Source organism: Coturnix japonica, chromosome 4, assembly GCF_001577835.2.
Source record: "Coturnix japonica isolate 7356 chromosome 4, Coturnix japonica 2.1, whole genome shotgun sequence".
Lineage (NCBI taxonomy): Eukaryota > Metazoa > Chordata > Aves > Galliformes > Phasianidae > Coturnix > Coturnix japonica.
Window position 1 is genome coordinate 48424080 of NC_029519.1, and position 14341 is coordinate 48438420.

General features: G+C 38.9%; 1 protein-coding gene across 5 annotated transcripts in view; it reads left to right on the forward strand.

Moving 5' to 3' along the window:
- The first annotated feature begins 1951 nt into the window (after positions 1 to 1951).
- Positions 1952 to 14341, forward strand: part of TNIP3 (TNFAIP3 interacting protein 3) — a 74590-nt gene continuing 62200 nt past the window's right edge. The window contains exons 1-3 of one of the 5 annotated variants that reach the window (XM_015861934.2): positions 1958 to 2043; positions 5859 to 6298; positions 6933 to 7075. In XM_015861934.2, the coding sequence (XP_015717420.1) occupies positions 7061 to 7075 (15 nt within the window). In that variant the 5' untranslated portion in view covers positions 1958 to 2043; positions 5859 to 6298; positions 6933 to 7060. Of the gene's footprint in view, positions 6299 to 6932; positions 7076 to 14341 lie in introns of all 5 variants that reach the window. The other 4 variants (XM_032444502.1, XM_032444501.1, XM_015861936.2 and 1 more) reach the window with 4 other exon arrangements.

A 14341-nucleotide genomic window follows, 5' to 3' on the forward strand; every position in this document is an offset into this window, starting at 1 on the left:
CAGCTGAACAGAGTGCACTTACAGCTCTCTGCAACACTAACATGCAGGACTTGGCAGTGCCTCAGGTATGTTTAAGAAAGAGTGGGAAGCAGCAGAGTACAATGAGTAAAGAGTAGAAGAGGTCAACACCGGGGTCAGGAGGATGTGTTCTTTGCAGCCTTTGGAAAGTCATGGCCATTACTTTTCTGAACAACTGCTCTTGTGGAGGAATCACAGCAGAGCAGGGAAAAAGGGAATGTGATTGAAAGGAACTGCTGCGTGCTGACCATATGCTGTAGCTCATTACCTAAATCTATTGGCAGTAAAGTAACTGATCCACAAAACCAATGCATAAGCACTCTACCAGTTTTCATCTTGACCCATGAGCTTTCTCATTTACATTTGTTTGCCTTGTTTTGTGTTCTTCCCATCTCCTGCTGAGAGTAGAAAGTAAATGAGGATGGGGAGTTTAGTTATTTGATGAAGATAAGCAGTCTTTTATCAGGTGATCTTAATAAAGGAATCTTATCTAATGTTGAGCTGAGGTTATTTGTGCTGTGAAGTCTCATCCCTAAAAAGGACAGATGGAGAAACTGATTCTAAGGTACAGGCCCTTGTTGTGGGGCAAGCAGTGCTGGCTGGAATGCTAGTAGAGCCAGTGCTTAGGGTAACAGGACAACATGCAGAACCTGGAAGAGGCAGCCAACAGCAGCTATCTTAGTAGTATGGCTTGTGGGAAGGGAAATGAGAACAATGTTTATATGTGCATCTGCTCTTAATGGTTTATTTTTGAAGTGAGTCACCTATTGCTTTGCAGTCAGATGGAGAGAAATATTCCTTTTGTGGAAGACTTTGCAATACAAGTACCTAATTCTGCAAAGATGTACATGGAAACATTTTCCTCATTGAAACAGTGTCTATGAGAGAGGCTTAGTTTAAGATCAGTAGTTCAAGTAAGGGAAATCATAAAAAGCTGATGCACAGAATTTATTTAGCTGTGTTTTGGGAAGGAAGACCTTAATTGCTGTTAAGCAATTACCCCATTTTCAGAGGGACATCTAGTGTGACTGAGACATCAGCTCAGTAAAATAAAGCACTGCATTATTATTCCTCCTGAGTTTAGTCAGGTTTTTCTCAGATACTATTTTATGTGGTGATTGCTGTTTATTAGTTATTGTTGTATGACACTGGTATTGATACTACCTTGAAAAATGGTTTAATATTTTGGTGGCTTGGTGTTTACCCCCTTTCAAAAGTGCTATAGTGTCCTGAGAGTAGAGTTTGCATGTGAAGATACATAGCCATAATTTATGTAATCTATATCCTAACACATACTCTACTAAAGTGAGCTAATACCACAATTGGTGTTATGACTTTAAGGTTATATTTGTTCTAAATACCTAAATGAGAAGCATCAGTTCACAGCATCATCCAGTTATAGCATTGCTTGTATTAAAGAAGCATTCAAATGTGCTTGTTGGGATTTTCTTGGTCAATTTGATATAGAAACATAGCCTGAGGGTAAAATTACTATCTTAACTTAGTGGCTGAACTTTTTATGGTTTGTGTCCAAGTTTCCTGATAACGTTGCAACCAGACTTGTAACTGCATAGTAAAAGCTGGAATCAGTTCTTGTTAAACATGATTCTTTCTTTTTTTTCAAGTAGGTACTGATTGTTCCTAAGCAAGCATAACAAATGGTAACAGGGAAGATGGCATGCTTTATTTTGGCACTGTATGTTCACAGCATCTCAGGCCAAATTCTCAAAAAGAAACTGAAACAAGCATGCCAACAAGAGCTGAGAAACCAATGCACCAATCCACAACTGTATGGGAAATTGGTAATCACAGCCTGAATCTCTGATTAATCAGCTGAGGCAAGTGTCGGGTCAGCTGTGGGAGCACAGGTGAGAGTAATTTAGCTGTGTTGCCAAAAGGGGTGGAGCTTGACTCCACCTACTCTAGACCTCATTTAAGGGCTGACCACCACTAAGGCAGCATCTCTTGGAGATTGCTCCCTGGTGGAGATTGCCTCAACGTTTCCCAGCGAAGGCATCCATATGGGTGAGTTTTTCCTTATACTTTATTTCCTTATTACCTTTTGAGTATCGGTTACCATCTTTATATCATTCCACCTTACAACAACCCTGGAAGAAACTGAGAGAAAGAAAAACACAAACCCACAAAAACAACTCTTAAAACTCTTAAGTCAGTAACAACCAAGAAGTAAACAAACAGAACCAGCATTGAAGATGATAATGTAAAGCACTGAATTATGGTTATTGTTCTGGGGAGTGCTGCCTGGATGTTTATTGAGATTTTGCAAAACGTGTTTGTATAACAAAGTTTGTCAGTAGAATGCAAATCTGCGTGTTGCTTGTCCTCAGTCAAAACAGAAAAGCTTAAGTTGAAATTAGGTAGCTAATAATATAACTGTCTCTTGCTGAGGCTGTTTTGCTGTGGTAGAATACCCATTAGAAATTTGTTTTGAGGAGGTAATAATGGTGATAGGGGCTTTAAAGGGAAACGTGCCTTAATGAAAGGAAGCTGTCAGAAGGTGCATAAATGCTGACATGAACAAAGCAGAGATGGTCTGCTGAAAGGCACATTTAAGTACATGTAAGCCTTGTTCAGAATTCAGCTGCCCAAGGCTTAGTTACATGAAGTATGGGTATGAGCTCTTGGCTTAGCTTTGAAAAAATCACTGAGCTGAGAGTGTGTCTGGCAAAGCCATAAAGAAAAATGTCTACAATTTTGTTTGGATTTCTTTCTTACTACGATAGAAATAGCAGCTCATGAACATGAAGGGAAAATCAAATTATGAGGCATGAGGAAGGAAAAATTGAGATTTAAAAGACAGCAATTAGAAAACAATGAGTATTGGCCTCATCCAAGGAGTAACAGGAGGCAGCCTCCCTCTTCACATCTCAAGATTGCCATGCCAGCAGGGATGAGGGATGTGTTTGACCTTTCTGCATAGTGATGAAATTTTTAACAAATACGTGAAGGTTGTCTATTGTGCTGCTTGAAAAATGGTAGAAGCTGTTTAAACAGTAGGGAGGAGGGGATACCTAAGATGTGGGAGGAACATGAAAAGAGCTCTGAAATAGGGAACTAGATTATTATTGTCTAGAAAACAAAGGACCAAGTAGGTGAAATGAGGAGACCTATTTTATGTATGTGTATATGTGTGTGAATATATAAAAAGTGTAGGCTGAGTATTACTATAACAGAAAATTCAGAAACATGTTAGGAAGCAATTCTGGAAACTAAACAGCATCTAAAGGAACAGTATGAAGAGCTAGGAAGAGTACAAGATACCCTTTGATTTTCTTCTGAAAGGAAGAGGTGGAATATAGAGGGGGCTGAGTTCAGGGTAAAGACAGGGAATCAAGAGCAGCCACCCATGTGGATTGTGTTAAACTTGCCCAGCAAGAACAGAAGGCTTTCCTGAAACAGATGGAGAAGGAGAGGGAGAGGATCAGTTCTCTGCATTCTTTTTAGTTTGTTGGATCAGGCTTGTTTTAAGGCATGTTTTCATTGAATATTCTAAGTGGGGTGTTCTTTGTTGTAGATTCTGTTTAATAGCAATGTTTCAAAGCTTATTACTTTGACGAACAAATTTAATCCACAAAGCATCCTTAAACTGTTTTTAGCCCTTCAGAAACATATCATTTTTAATTTTATTTCTTTATTCTGTCTATACCAGAAGTCCTGCTTTGATGCTTCAAAACTGGGTTTTGGAGATCTTACTGGAAGTTCTGAGTGTTGTTATTTTACTCTGTTGAAGCTCCAGTGGAGTTAACAGTTTGAAGTTATTTTAGAAGTGCCTTTGGTGACTTGAGGCAAGAAGAAATCCATGCTATTACTATTCAGTTAATAATCCATTACAAGTGACTCTAGTTCTCGAAACTACTAATACATGAAGACCTGTTCAAAACTTATGTAAATATTCTCCAATGCTGTAATAGATTCTGGTTTCAATGGCTATCTCTATTCCTGTTAGGAAGTGATAATGTCTTTACCAGTTTCTGATTACTGCTGCTTTCATGGGATTATTATGGGATTTCTGGTCTGTTTTGCTTGTTTGTTTCTCCCATCTGTCTTGCCAAGAGTGAGTTTTCCCTTTTCTGACTTGCTTGTAGGCAGCTGCAGTGATCAAAACTACCTCTCTAAGCTTTTGTTTTTACAGAATTGTGAATGTCTGCTTAAAAATATGCATTTATATATTTATGCCTGCATGTAATAAGTAGCAATAACAAAAAATCAAACTTGGAATAAATTAGTGTTTAAGGTATTTGATATCATGTATCTGTAGATGAAGCTGGTGCATCAGAACTAATGGCAAAAGTGCTAAATTTAGATTCACTGACTGCATTGTATTTCTGTAATAGGAACATCTGCAGGAATAAATTACAGATGTAGTAGGCTACTCTCCTCCAGAGTCACATAATAGTTTATCTTGAGAGCTTAAACATGTATCCCTCCTCAGCTTTCCAGCTGCAACAAGGAGTACAACGAAAACACCATCAATCCAAAGCAGTAAAACTTGGTTTCTTTCACTTGTAGAAATAAGGATGAACAGTCCCACAGATCAAGCTGATTTGCAGCAGAAATGCTACCCTGTAGGCCAGGGTTGTTCTTGATGTGGTCTAGGGATATCTGCAGCTAACTTACGCATGCATAATAAGCTTCTACAAATTTAGTAGGGATACAAACTTCTAGAATTTGGTTCTGCTCACTGTGGGGTGCTTGAAGCTGAAATGAAGGCTTGAAAGACATCTACTTCATGAAGAAGATTCAAGTAATCTTAATGACACATCAGCCTTTTCCATTTCTAAGACAGCATCTCTTCCTGCTAATTGTGGCTAGTTTTTTTTTTACAGGTGTTCTTTTATTAAACATCTGGATAGAAACATGTAACGAAGATCAACTGCTGAAGATTAAATCTCTTGATTTCAAAAAGCTTGTTCACATTCAGAAAGTCTTAGCCTGTTTCTTACATGTACTGATCACAGCTTCTCCCTCTTCATCCGAAAGATATCCTTGTAGTTATGAATTACACTGGCTTATAACCTCTCTGGTCCCAAGTTTTCATTATTTTTTTGCTGTGGTATAGTGCAGTTAACCCCAAGTTAGCACGTAGCATCATGAGTAGCATTGCAAATCTGTATACATATATCTTTTTTATTTTCAGACTGTTTCTTTTTTTTTTTTTCTCCATTGAACAGAGTCTTAATGTTGTAAGTTAAAATTGAAGGCATGATGTCAATGCTTTTGTTATGTCTTGTCTAAATAAGAAGGCTGTCAGGCTCTTACTTGTATATCAATATAATTTTCCCTCTTGAAATTGGTATCCTGGTTACTTCTGTTTATGATACTTCCATAAATACTCTACTGTTACATGTATCACCTGCTGCAGAATCAGACTTAGTTTTTCTGTAGTATCACAGATGCCTTGTTTTAATTTAACTTTCTGCTTCAACAGCTCATTAAAGCAAAGAATAGACAAGGTTAGGCTGTATGTTCGAGAAATGAATAATGAATACTTTGAATGAAAAAAAAAAGCAGAAGTGCATTGACTTTTGCATTCATCTCACTCAAAGGGAAAAAGACTTTGAGGTGCTTTATTTTAAATGTTATGCAAGCCAGTTGTTTTGCAGGAGAATACTTACTGAAGAAATTATGTTAGTAAATTTGCCTGCAATTTTAGGGGAAAAAAATCTGACTGTAAAAGAAAAACATCAATAGTTCTTTTTTGTTTGTTTAATTTAGCTTAACATTACTTTGCTTCTTCATGATCATTTTTTACTGTACTCCACTAGGACTCTATTCCAGATGAACTCCATGAAGTCTATCTAACTAATTTTGTCTTGAAGGTATATTTTACTTGGATCATACTTCCATGACAATTTAAATACTCTTTTCAGTGGTTATCATAAATAAGATTTTGCTTCTGAGATCACATTTGGTATGGTGAGAAAGCAGCCTGAAGGATTCTTAAATCTTTACAAGAAGACAACTTGCAGACTTGTCCCTCTGCTTATTGATACTCAGCTGCTAGTGGACAACGTTGTACCAAAATCCTTGCTGATTTCAGAGCAGTAGAGTTTATGATGAACAGAAACTACCATAAACCAAACCTGAATGACAACAATTTGCAGCACAGTCTGAAGTAGAACGTTTGACAGAGTTGTGATGAAGGGCTCCCAGTGTGAATGCCAGGAATGTTATTGGCTAGGCTGCAGCTTACATGCTTTCTGCTGTGGAATGGATTTGTTGCTAAACATGTGGAAGAAGGGATGCAGCTGCATTTAAGGTAAGTGTCCTAACAATTATATACTAAGTTTGTATTCAGATGGAGGCAGTCTTTTGGCATAAAATTGTGCCTCATGTTGAAATTCTGAGGTAGACAAATAGAATTAGGTAATAAAACAAAAAAGTACCAAATTGAGCTTATAAAAAAAAAAAAAAATTCTCTACTTGGAAATGGTGTATGTAGCTGTCAGGTGCATTTGATATCAGGGCTGGATGTGGCCATCATATCATAAATGGCTTGGGTTGGAAAGGACCTCAAAGATCAGCTACTTTCAACTTCTTGCCATGGGCAGAGTTGCCAGCCAGTAGATCAGACTGCCCAGGAACCCATCAAGCCTGGCCCTGAATCCCTCATCATGACAGGGAAGGAGGTGAGATGGGGGTAACATGGAGAAATGTGCAGTAACATATATCATGGGCCAAGTCAGGCTTAGCACTGATGAAGTCGTTGAGGCAGCAATGGTAAAATAGATCATTTCTATTTTACGTTAGTGGGCTAAACAGAAGATATTTCCTCCCTTTCCAGCTGGCCTTGAATTAACTTAAGCTTCCAGGTGCTTATCGGTGTTCTCAAGGTAGCTTGCCTGCACTATATATTATTTCTGAATCTGATTTTTCTTACTTACAATTCACAGGAATTTAGAAGCTTCTCAGCAATGTGCCAGTTGCACTGGAACTGATGATTTTCTTGCATCATATAACAAGTGCTAATGTCTACCTTGACTATAAAAACAACAAAAAAGCAACAAAAAACATCTGAACTATGACTTTTAAAAAGGTCAGTAATTTTCTTCTGTGAGTCTCGTGTACGTGTGACAATAGAAATCTCATATTCATCTGTTTTTTGCTTCTTGCCTCAAAGATGTGGNACATCTACTAGGCACCAAAATACCCCCAAAACTTACGTATCATTGTTCGGTCCATAAGAAGAGACTTAGAGAGAATGCAGTCTATAAACGAATAGCAAGAAAACATGAAGTGTCTCCATGACTGAAGTATTACAAGATGTCCTACTAAATGTCATTTTAAAGCTGCATCCTCGTTCGGACTTGATTTGTAGCAGAAACATTCGAAAAAGTCCCATCCATCTACGGAGCCAAATGGCTGTGTTGTGGCACAACTCAGGCTGTAGATGGCAGCGTTGCTGCATGCCAAAGGCCATCCCCTGCTCACTCAGCTCTGAAAGGGTTTGATAGGAGCTTTTGAAAATAGGCATTTAGTAGGATACGGTAAGGGTTTGATAGCGCTCCTTTCGCCTTAGAATTGAATATTAGGAAGGAACGACGTGAGAAGTGTTAAAATGTGTGTGATGGTGCTTCCAGATGTTGTGTGTTTTCCTCTCTTGTAGGGGTAATAAAAGCTGGGTCTGTTGTTTCTTCTCCATGTGGGAGTTGCATTTGACAAATAATTTCTTAGAATAATTTCCTTATTTTCATCTTTGAGGTTTTTGGATATTTTATGTGGTATTTCTAAAGACACTACTAAAGCAATGACATTCTGGAAGGTACTGAAAAACCTCAGAAACTGGTAGAAATAATTCTGGATTTGTAGCTTCCTGGCCTTATGTGGAAGATATCCCTTATCAGGGATACAGGCCTGCAGTTTGATTTGGTTTGTGCAATGGGTGCACTTGTTATTATTATGGTAGTCTTACTGACTGGAAGACATGAGAGTAAATAAAAGCAGCTTTTTGAGATAGTGTTTTCCTTAATTAATTAGTTGGCTGTTTCTGATACTAATTACACCTTGAATAATTCCAGGAATTAGAGGTGAGATGAAAAGCAGATGGGTTGAGCTTGATGTGACAGCTAAATTGCAGGCAGTGAGAAGGATTGTTGTAAGGCAAGGCAGGCTGTGCATCGCTTCTTTAGCTGTCCTGCTGTTTTAGATACCCTCAGGATCTGAAGCCAAGTACAATAAGATTTAAAAATAGTAATAATTAAGAAAGTATCCAGAGACTATGCTGGGGGTTTTTAATTACAGATTTATGGGGATTATCAGCCATAGATTCTATAATTCTTTTGTTGCTACTGCCTGCTGCATTTGGGCCTTTGCTCAATTCTGCAGTTAGTGGAGAATCATTATTCTGTCCCTAGGCTGCACATAAGTCTACTAACAAGGTTTCCATCTTTCCAGTCAACGCTGTTATTGCATCTCAATCAGGTAATGGTCTAGCTCAGTGTGTCTGTCCAAGCCATGAATTAAGCCATATTGTTGAAGTAAGTCTAAAACAAAGTCCTTGCCTCATACTACTGTAGCTCTTGTAGGCAGCTGTTCCTTTGGCATGTTGTCTCAGAGTCTTCTTCCCAGGCTGGATGCTTATTTATATTCTCTGTCCCCCACTGTGTGAGGCTGGCCTGTTCCCTGCACTTCTAAGTTACGGGAAAGATGAGGAAATGGCAAATTGTGTATGAGATGGTCCCTGAAGAAGTATCTAAAAAGGTGTCTCTGCGCCACAGGGATGTAGTGGAATAGGGCATTCTCAGTGGGGTTTTGTCCTAGTTTCTGGAGGTGGTCCAGAGCAAAACAGATTCTGATAATCCCGCTATTTACAAGGTAGCAGCAGCTGGAGGCTGTTTTTAAACTGCAGAAAGATCTATAGAGAGGCTTAGCAGGGCATAATAAAAGGTGACAGATTCTATGGAAGTGAAATATGTCTGAAGGAGGGAGGGCTCAAGGAGCAATAAGATAGATGGAAGAAGTTCCAAGAGTGTGTATGAGGGCTGTAAAGGAACGAGGATCTCTACTCTTAAGAATGTGTAACTTTTAAAAATCTTGGGTGATATGGCAGAGGAAAGAAGCATATTTATTAAAATGCACAAAAAACGTTTCATGACTAAGTAAACTAAAGGGGCAGGTGGAGTTGCTGAGTTTGCAGTAATCATCTATTTTGAAAAGACTTAGGTGGCAGTCATGTGAAAAATGAGACAAAGCACTCTTTTAAGAGGCATGTTACAGAACTGCTGTTTGTCTTAGCGTGTCAAGTTTCATTTTGTTTTTCACTGTACAAAGTGTTGAACTTGAAAAGGAAAATATAGAGAAAGCATCATTAATTCCTCAGCTAGAAAGAGGGACTGAAATATAGCTGGCATTAAAGGCATCTTCAGTCTTACAGGACAAATTTTGATTGACTGTTCTTGGAAAGGAATGCTATTTCAGTTTGTCACAGTTAGCTGTTCCAGGTGAATAGTTATGGGCGATACTGCTTCCACTTCATGATTTTGATTCCACAAAATTATGTCTACTGCTTTTGCAGTAACCATCTTTTTACTTCCTGTTGCTTGGTTTTATTTTAATATATTTTGTAATTACAAAAGCTCTTACAGCTTTTGTTCTTAGCAATTATACTGCAGTTACTGGTATCTGCATTATTTCTCTGATAGATGACCCTAAGCTATTCTGAAATGACTTCTGTGTAAAATACAAGAAACCTTAGAATAAATATTCTTATTTATACTTACCCATGAAGTTCTGGGAAGTATAAGGTGGCTACTTCTTATGGATTGAATTTGAACCTACTAGAGTGCCAGCATTTTAATGTACAAATCCAGCAGATAAAAAACATTTGAACTCCAATTGAGACCAGTTGTATTTTGTGCTCTTGTAATAATTGTGTACAGGCAAACAGTATTGATATGTTATACCTGCTGTACTTTTTTTTAATTAAATACTGTTTATCTATGTCTATCTAATAATGAGTGTATTCAACTTTTATGCCTTAAAGCTAGTAACTGGCCTATAAGAAAGATGTAGATGTTTCTCACATCTAAACTAGTTAGAACTATGTTTCCAGTTTTTGATGATATATATTTTTTTTTAAGTCTAAAAAGTCCATTTTGTGGTTTCACTTTTAAGAGTCTCTCTGCCTGAGCTGGTTTCTGTAATGAGGACAAGGCTCATTAGCAGCTACATTGCATCGTTGCATGCTATTGCTCTAAAAAGGTCTGATAGATTGTCTCAGCCTTCCTGGTTCTTGTGGAGAATGAAATAAGGGAGAAGTGGTCATTTACAAGATTCTGCCAAAGAAACAAGGAGCGGTCTGTATTACAAATCAACTTGGATGGATCCTACAGATTATAGCCTGAGCACACAGGATTTGACTGTTTGTATTTCCGGGAGCACACTTTGGAGTTTGGCCATTGGCATGGAGATATAGGGAGTCAAGTATTTTCTGCAACAATCAACTAATTACTGTGCATTGGCTGCTAGGCAATAAGCAATGTAAGTCATTAAACCTGGTGTTTCTGGAGCAAGCGAGTGATTAGGTCAATGATACATCTTTGCTCTATTCAGCTGTGAGTAAACATGGCATCTGCTAAGGCTGTATACTATTATTTTTCTTATAATAATATATAATAATATAATATATATAATAATATAATAATAAAATTAGGCACTGGAATGTAACTTTCAGCAATAGGCACTGAGTTAAAAGATGTGTTTAAAATTGAGTGACGAAAATAAAATGAGACAAAACATCATTGCTAGTACTAATGTGGGACTGACATTTCTGATAGTTGACTTTTTCCCCCCTTTTTCTATATTAGGAGTCTAAAAGGGGAGGATTGGGGGTTGGGGGGGCAACACAGCTTCTTTTTATTCCATTGTAAAACATAAAACCCGCTGCAAACTTTTGAGCCATTTCATTGTTAAGTTGTTGCCTAAGTTGAATTACGTTCCCTGTAGATCAGTGTTTACTTGGTTCAAATTTTTGCTTAATAGGCCACATCTTAGGTGACAGAGGTGTTCAAGTAAATATACTTTTGTCCAGTTGTCTTCGTTTTTTATGATTTCCAGTCTGTCTGTAACATCTTCAAGGAATGAGAAGCAAAGATAGGGAATGATGTTTCAGGAGGCTTTTGGCTGGTGCATCTTTAGTGACACCTTGTGGGATGTTTTGCAAAATCTTTCTATTTCTCTTTAAGGAATAAATAAATACGTATTTGACAGAAACTTGTTGAGATGCTCCACACTGGGATATGGTTAAATTTCTACACCAGTCTGGAGCATTACTGTCCCCCACCTCAGGAATGGCATTGTAACTGGGAGTTGGTAGGATGAAATGCAAAACTGAGATGCTATTTGGCAACTAAGGACAGCAGAGACCTGAAAGATGGTAATTGGTTTGTCAGATTTGTTGTGTTGTGTTGGATTTCCCTTTATAACATCTTTTGGGCTTGCTATGCTATAGTCCAAATCTTCACCCATGTGATGACACCAAGCTGACTGTTGCGATTGACACGTTAGAAGGAAGAGGTGCCATCCAGATGGTTCTCAATAAACTTGAAAGGTTGGGCCCATGTGAACTTTAGGATGTTCCACATAGCGAAGTGCATGGTTTTGTACTTGGGTCAGAGTAATCCCAGACAGGTACGCAGACTGGGAGAATAACTGCTGAAATTAACCTGGTGGATGAGAAACTGAGCAAAAGCTAGCAGTGTGTGCTTGCAGCTTGGAAGGCCAGTGGTACTCTAGGCTCTATCAGAAGAGGGGTGGCCAGTAGGGAAAGCAAGGTGATTGTCCCTCTCTATTCTGCCCTTGTGAGGCCCCATCTGGAGCACTGCATCCAGGTGTGGGGTCTCCAATACAGGAAAGACAGAGAACTGTTGGAAAGCATCCAGAGGAGGGTCACAAAGTCGATCAGAGGGTTGGAGCACCTCTCCTATGAAGACAGGCTGAAGGAGCTGAGCTTGTTTAGCCTGAAGAGGAGAAGGCTGCTGGGTGACCTCATTGCAGCCTTCCAGTACCTAAAGGGAACCTATAAGCAGGAGGAGAGTCAGCTCTTTGAAAGATTAGATAATAGTAGGACAAGGGGAAATTGTTTTAACTTGAAGAAAGGAAGATTTAGGCTTGATATCAAGGGGAAGTTCTTCAAAGAGAGAGTGGTGAGGTGCTGGAACAGGCTGTCCAGAGAGGCTGTGGATGCTCCATCCCTGGAGGTATTCAAAGCCTGGTTGGATGGGGCCCTAGACAGCCTTGTCTAGAACCAGATCTGGAGATTTGTGGCCCCGCCTGTGGAGAGGAGGTTGGAACTCGCTGATCCTTGGGGTCCCTTAAAACCCAAATCATTCTGTGATCAGTCTTAGAGCTGAGGTTTCAGAACTGATATAGCAAATTAATTGAAGTATCTTTTCTCAGAATACTGTGTGTGTTTTTCTATGTTTTGTTTTTTAAAAAAAACTATGTTATATAAGTGATCTTTACTTGAAAATAATTGCTAATCTTTCTGCATTATTTGGCAGTATAATCAGACTTTTAGTCCTGCTCCTGGGGGAGAAAAAAAGTACCACAACACTCTAGCTGATCTCTTGCAAACAGCAGTTAAAATGGAATCTCCATTAACAGACTCATGGCTTTGGATTTTTGTTACATGCTAGTTTTTTCCCCAGTGGGAAAGGATAAAGCCTATTAAAGCAACCTCACCTTGCTGTCATTGCTAGACATTAATGCAACAAAACTTTGTGTAAGACTGTTCCTCTGAAGTACTCTAGGCAAAAAGAGATGGAGCTAATGCACTTGAAATTAGCAGGTCCTTTGGGCTATAACTAACACCACAGCTTATTATTTTTCCTTGAAACATGGATCATATTACAGACAAGACCCCCTGCCCCCCAAAAAAGAAACAACACAAAACCAACCCAATAAACAAAAAAATGACCAACCTATTTGACTGCTTAGAATGCTTTTAAAAGTTCTTTTCTTTTGGCATTGCACCAGGTAAGATTGTAACTTACTTTATTTAGCTTTGAAATCTGGAAATGCAGTAGCTCTAGAAGTAACATCTATCACAGTTTCACATTCTGTGGCTATGTGCCTCTGAGAGTTGTTCCTGGAACTTGAGGACATCTACTGATATGTAATCTATATGAAGGTTATAGGTTAATTGTCATTTTCCTCATTGAGATATGTGAATGTCATGAAAAATAAATGTTGGATGTTTTTATTCTTGTGCTCTGTTGAAGGCAACAGTGAACTTGACCTTTCAGTCAGTGGGTTCAGGACCATAGTGTGTAGATGCAGGACAGATGTAAGGAGGAAGGAGAGAGCTAGAGAAGACCATTCCCAAAGGTGCTCAAAACCCGAGTGCGTGTAGGCGGTGAAGTGAGCTCAGGCAGTGGAGAGAACTAAGTGGTTTTCTTTCTTCAGATGTATGACTTGTTAGTTTCAACTGAATTTTGAAACCAGTGGCAATGGTTTTCCAGAAGTGAAGTAGTAACATTAGGCTGGAGAAGAACAACCAAGCAGGGGCTGTGCTACATCAGCACTCTGAAGCAGATAGACTGCTGGGAACACAAGGTGTGATGCTGCCTGAAGAGCAAGCACATGGACATTCAGGCCATACATCTGATCTGTGTCCAGCATGAAGTCCAGGGTTCTGCCCTCCGGTGGCTCAGCAACTGGTTGCGATACAAATGCAGCACGGACACCAATGCATGCAGTGAGGCTGTTCCTCCATGACATTTATCTTGTGCTTGTGGGTGAGGAGGCCAGGGTGTCCAGGTGTGCAGAGGATGAACTGGAGAGCCAGATGGACAGCAGATTTCAGTACTCACCTTGCCTAGAGGCAGATGCTCTATTCTACATAGAGGACTCCTCTATGGGGAGTCTAAGAGACTAAGTCTATGGAGAGGCTAAGTGGGGCTGAAGGTTTTGTCCGTTGCCTGAGAGGAGTGGCAAAGGAAAGGCTAGCTGTTGCTTAAGTTTGATATTGATTGGTTGAAGGCCAGTAATTATATGCTTTTCTCCTTTCCTTTGGTGCACAGTATTTGTCCTCTTGTCATTTTCATCAGGAACTTAATTCTGCAATTAATATGGCTGTTGTAGCTGGTGGTTGTAATTAATCATCTTTTTTCAAACAGATCATTTCTTAGAAAATTTCTAAGAAGATTTGTTTCTGTGCTTATAAAGGAGGATTCTGTAATGTGGGAAATACAGCAAAATAAATCTCTTGAAAAGTGGTTGGAAAACAATAGCAATATTTTTTAAAAGATTTACTGTTCCTGTATTGCCTACCAGAATGCTTTATCTGTCTTTTTATAAATAC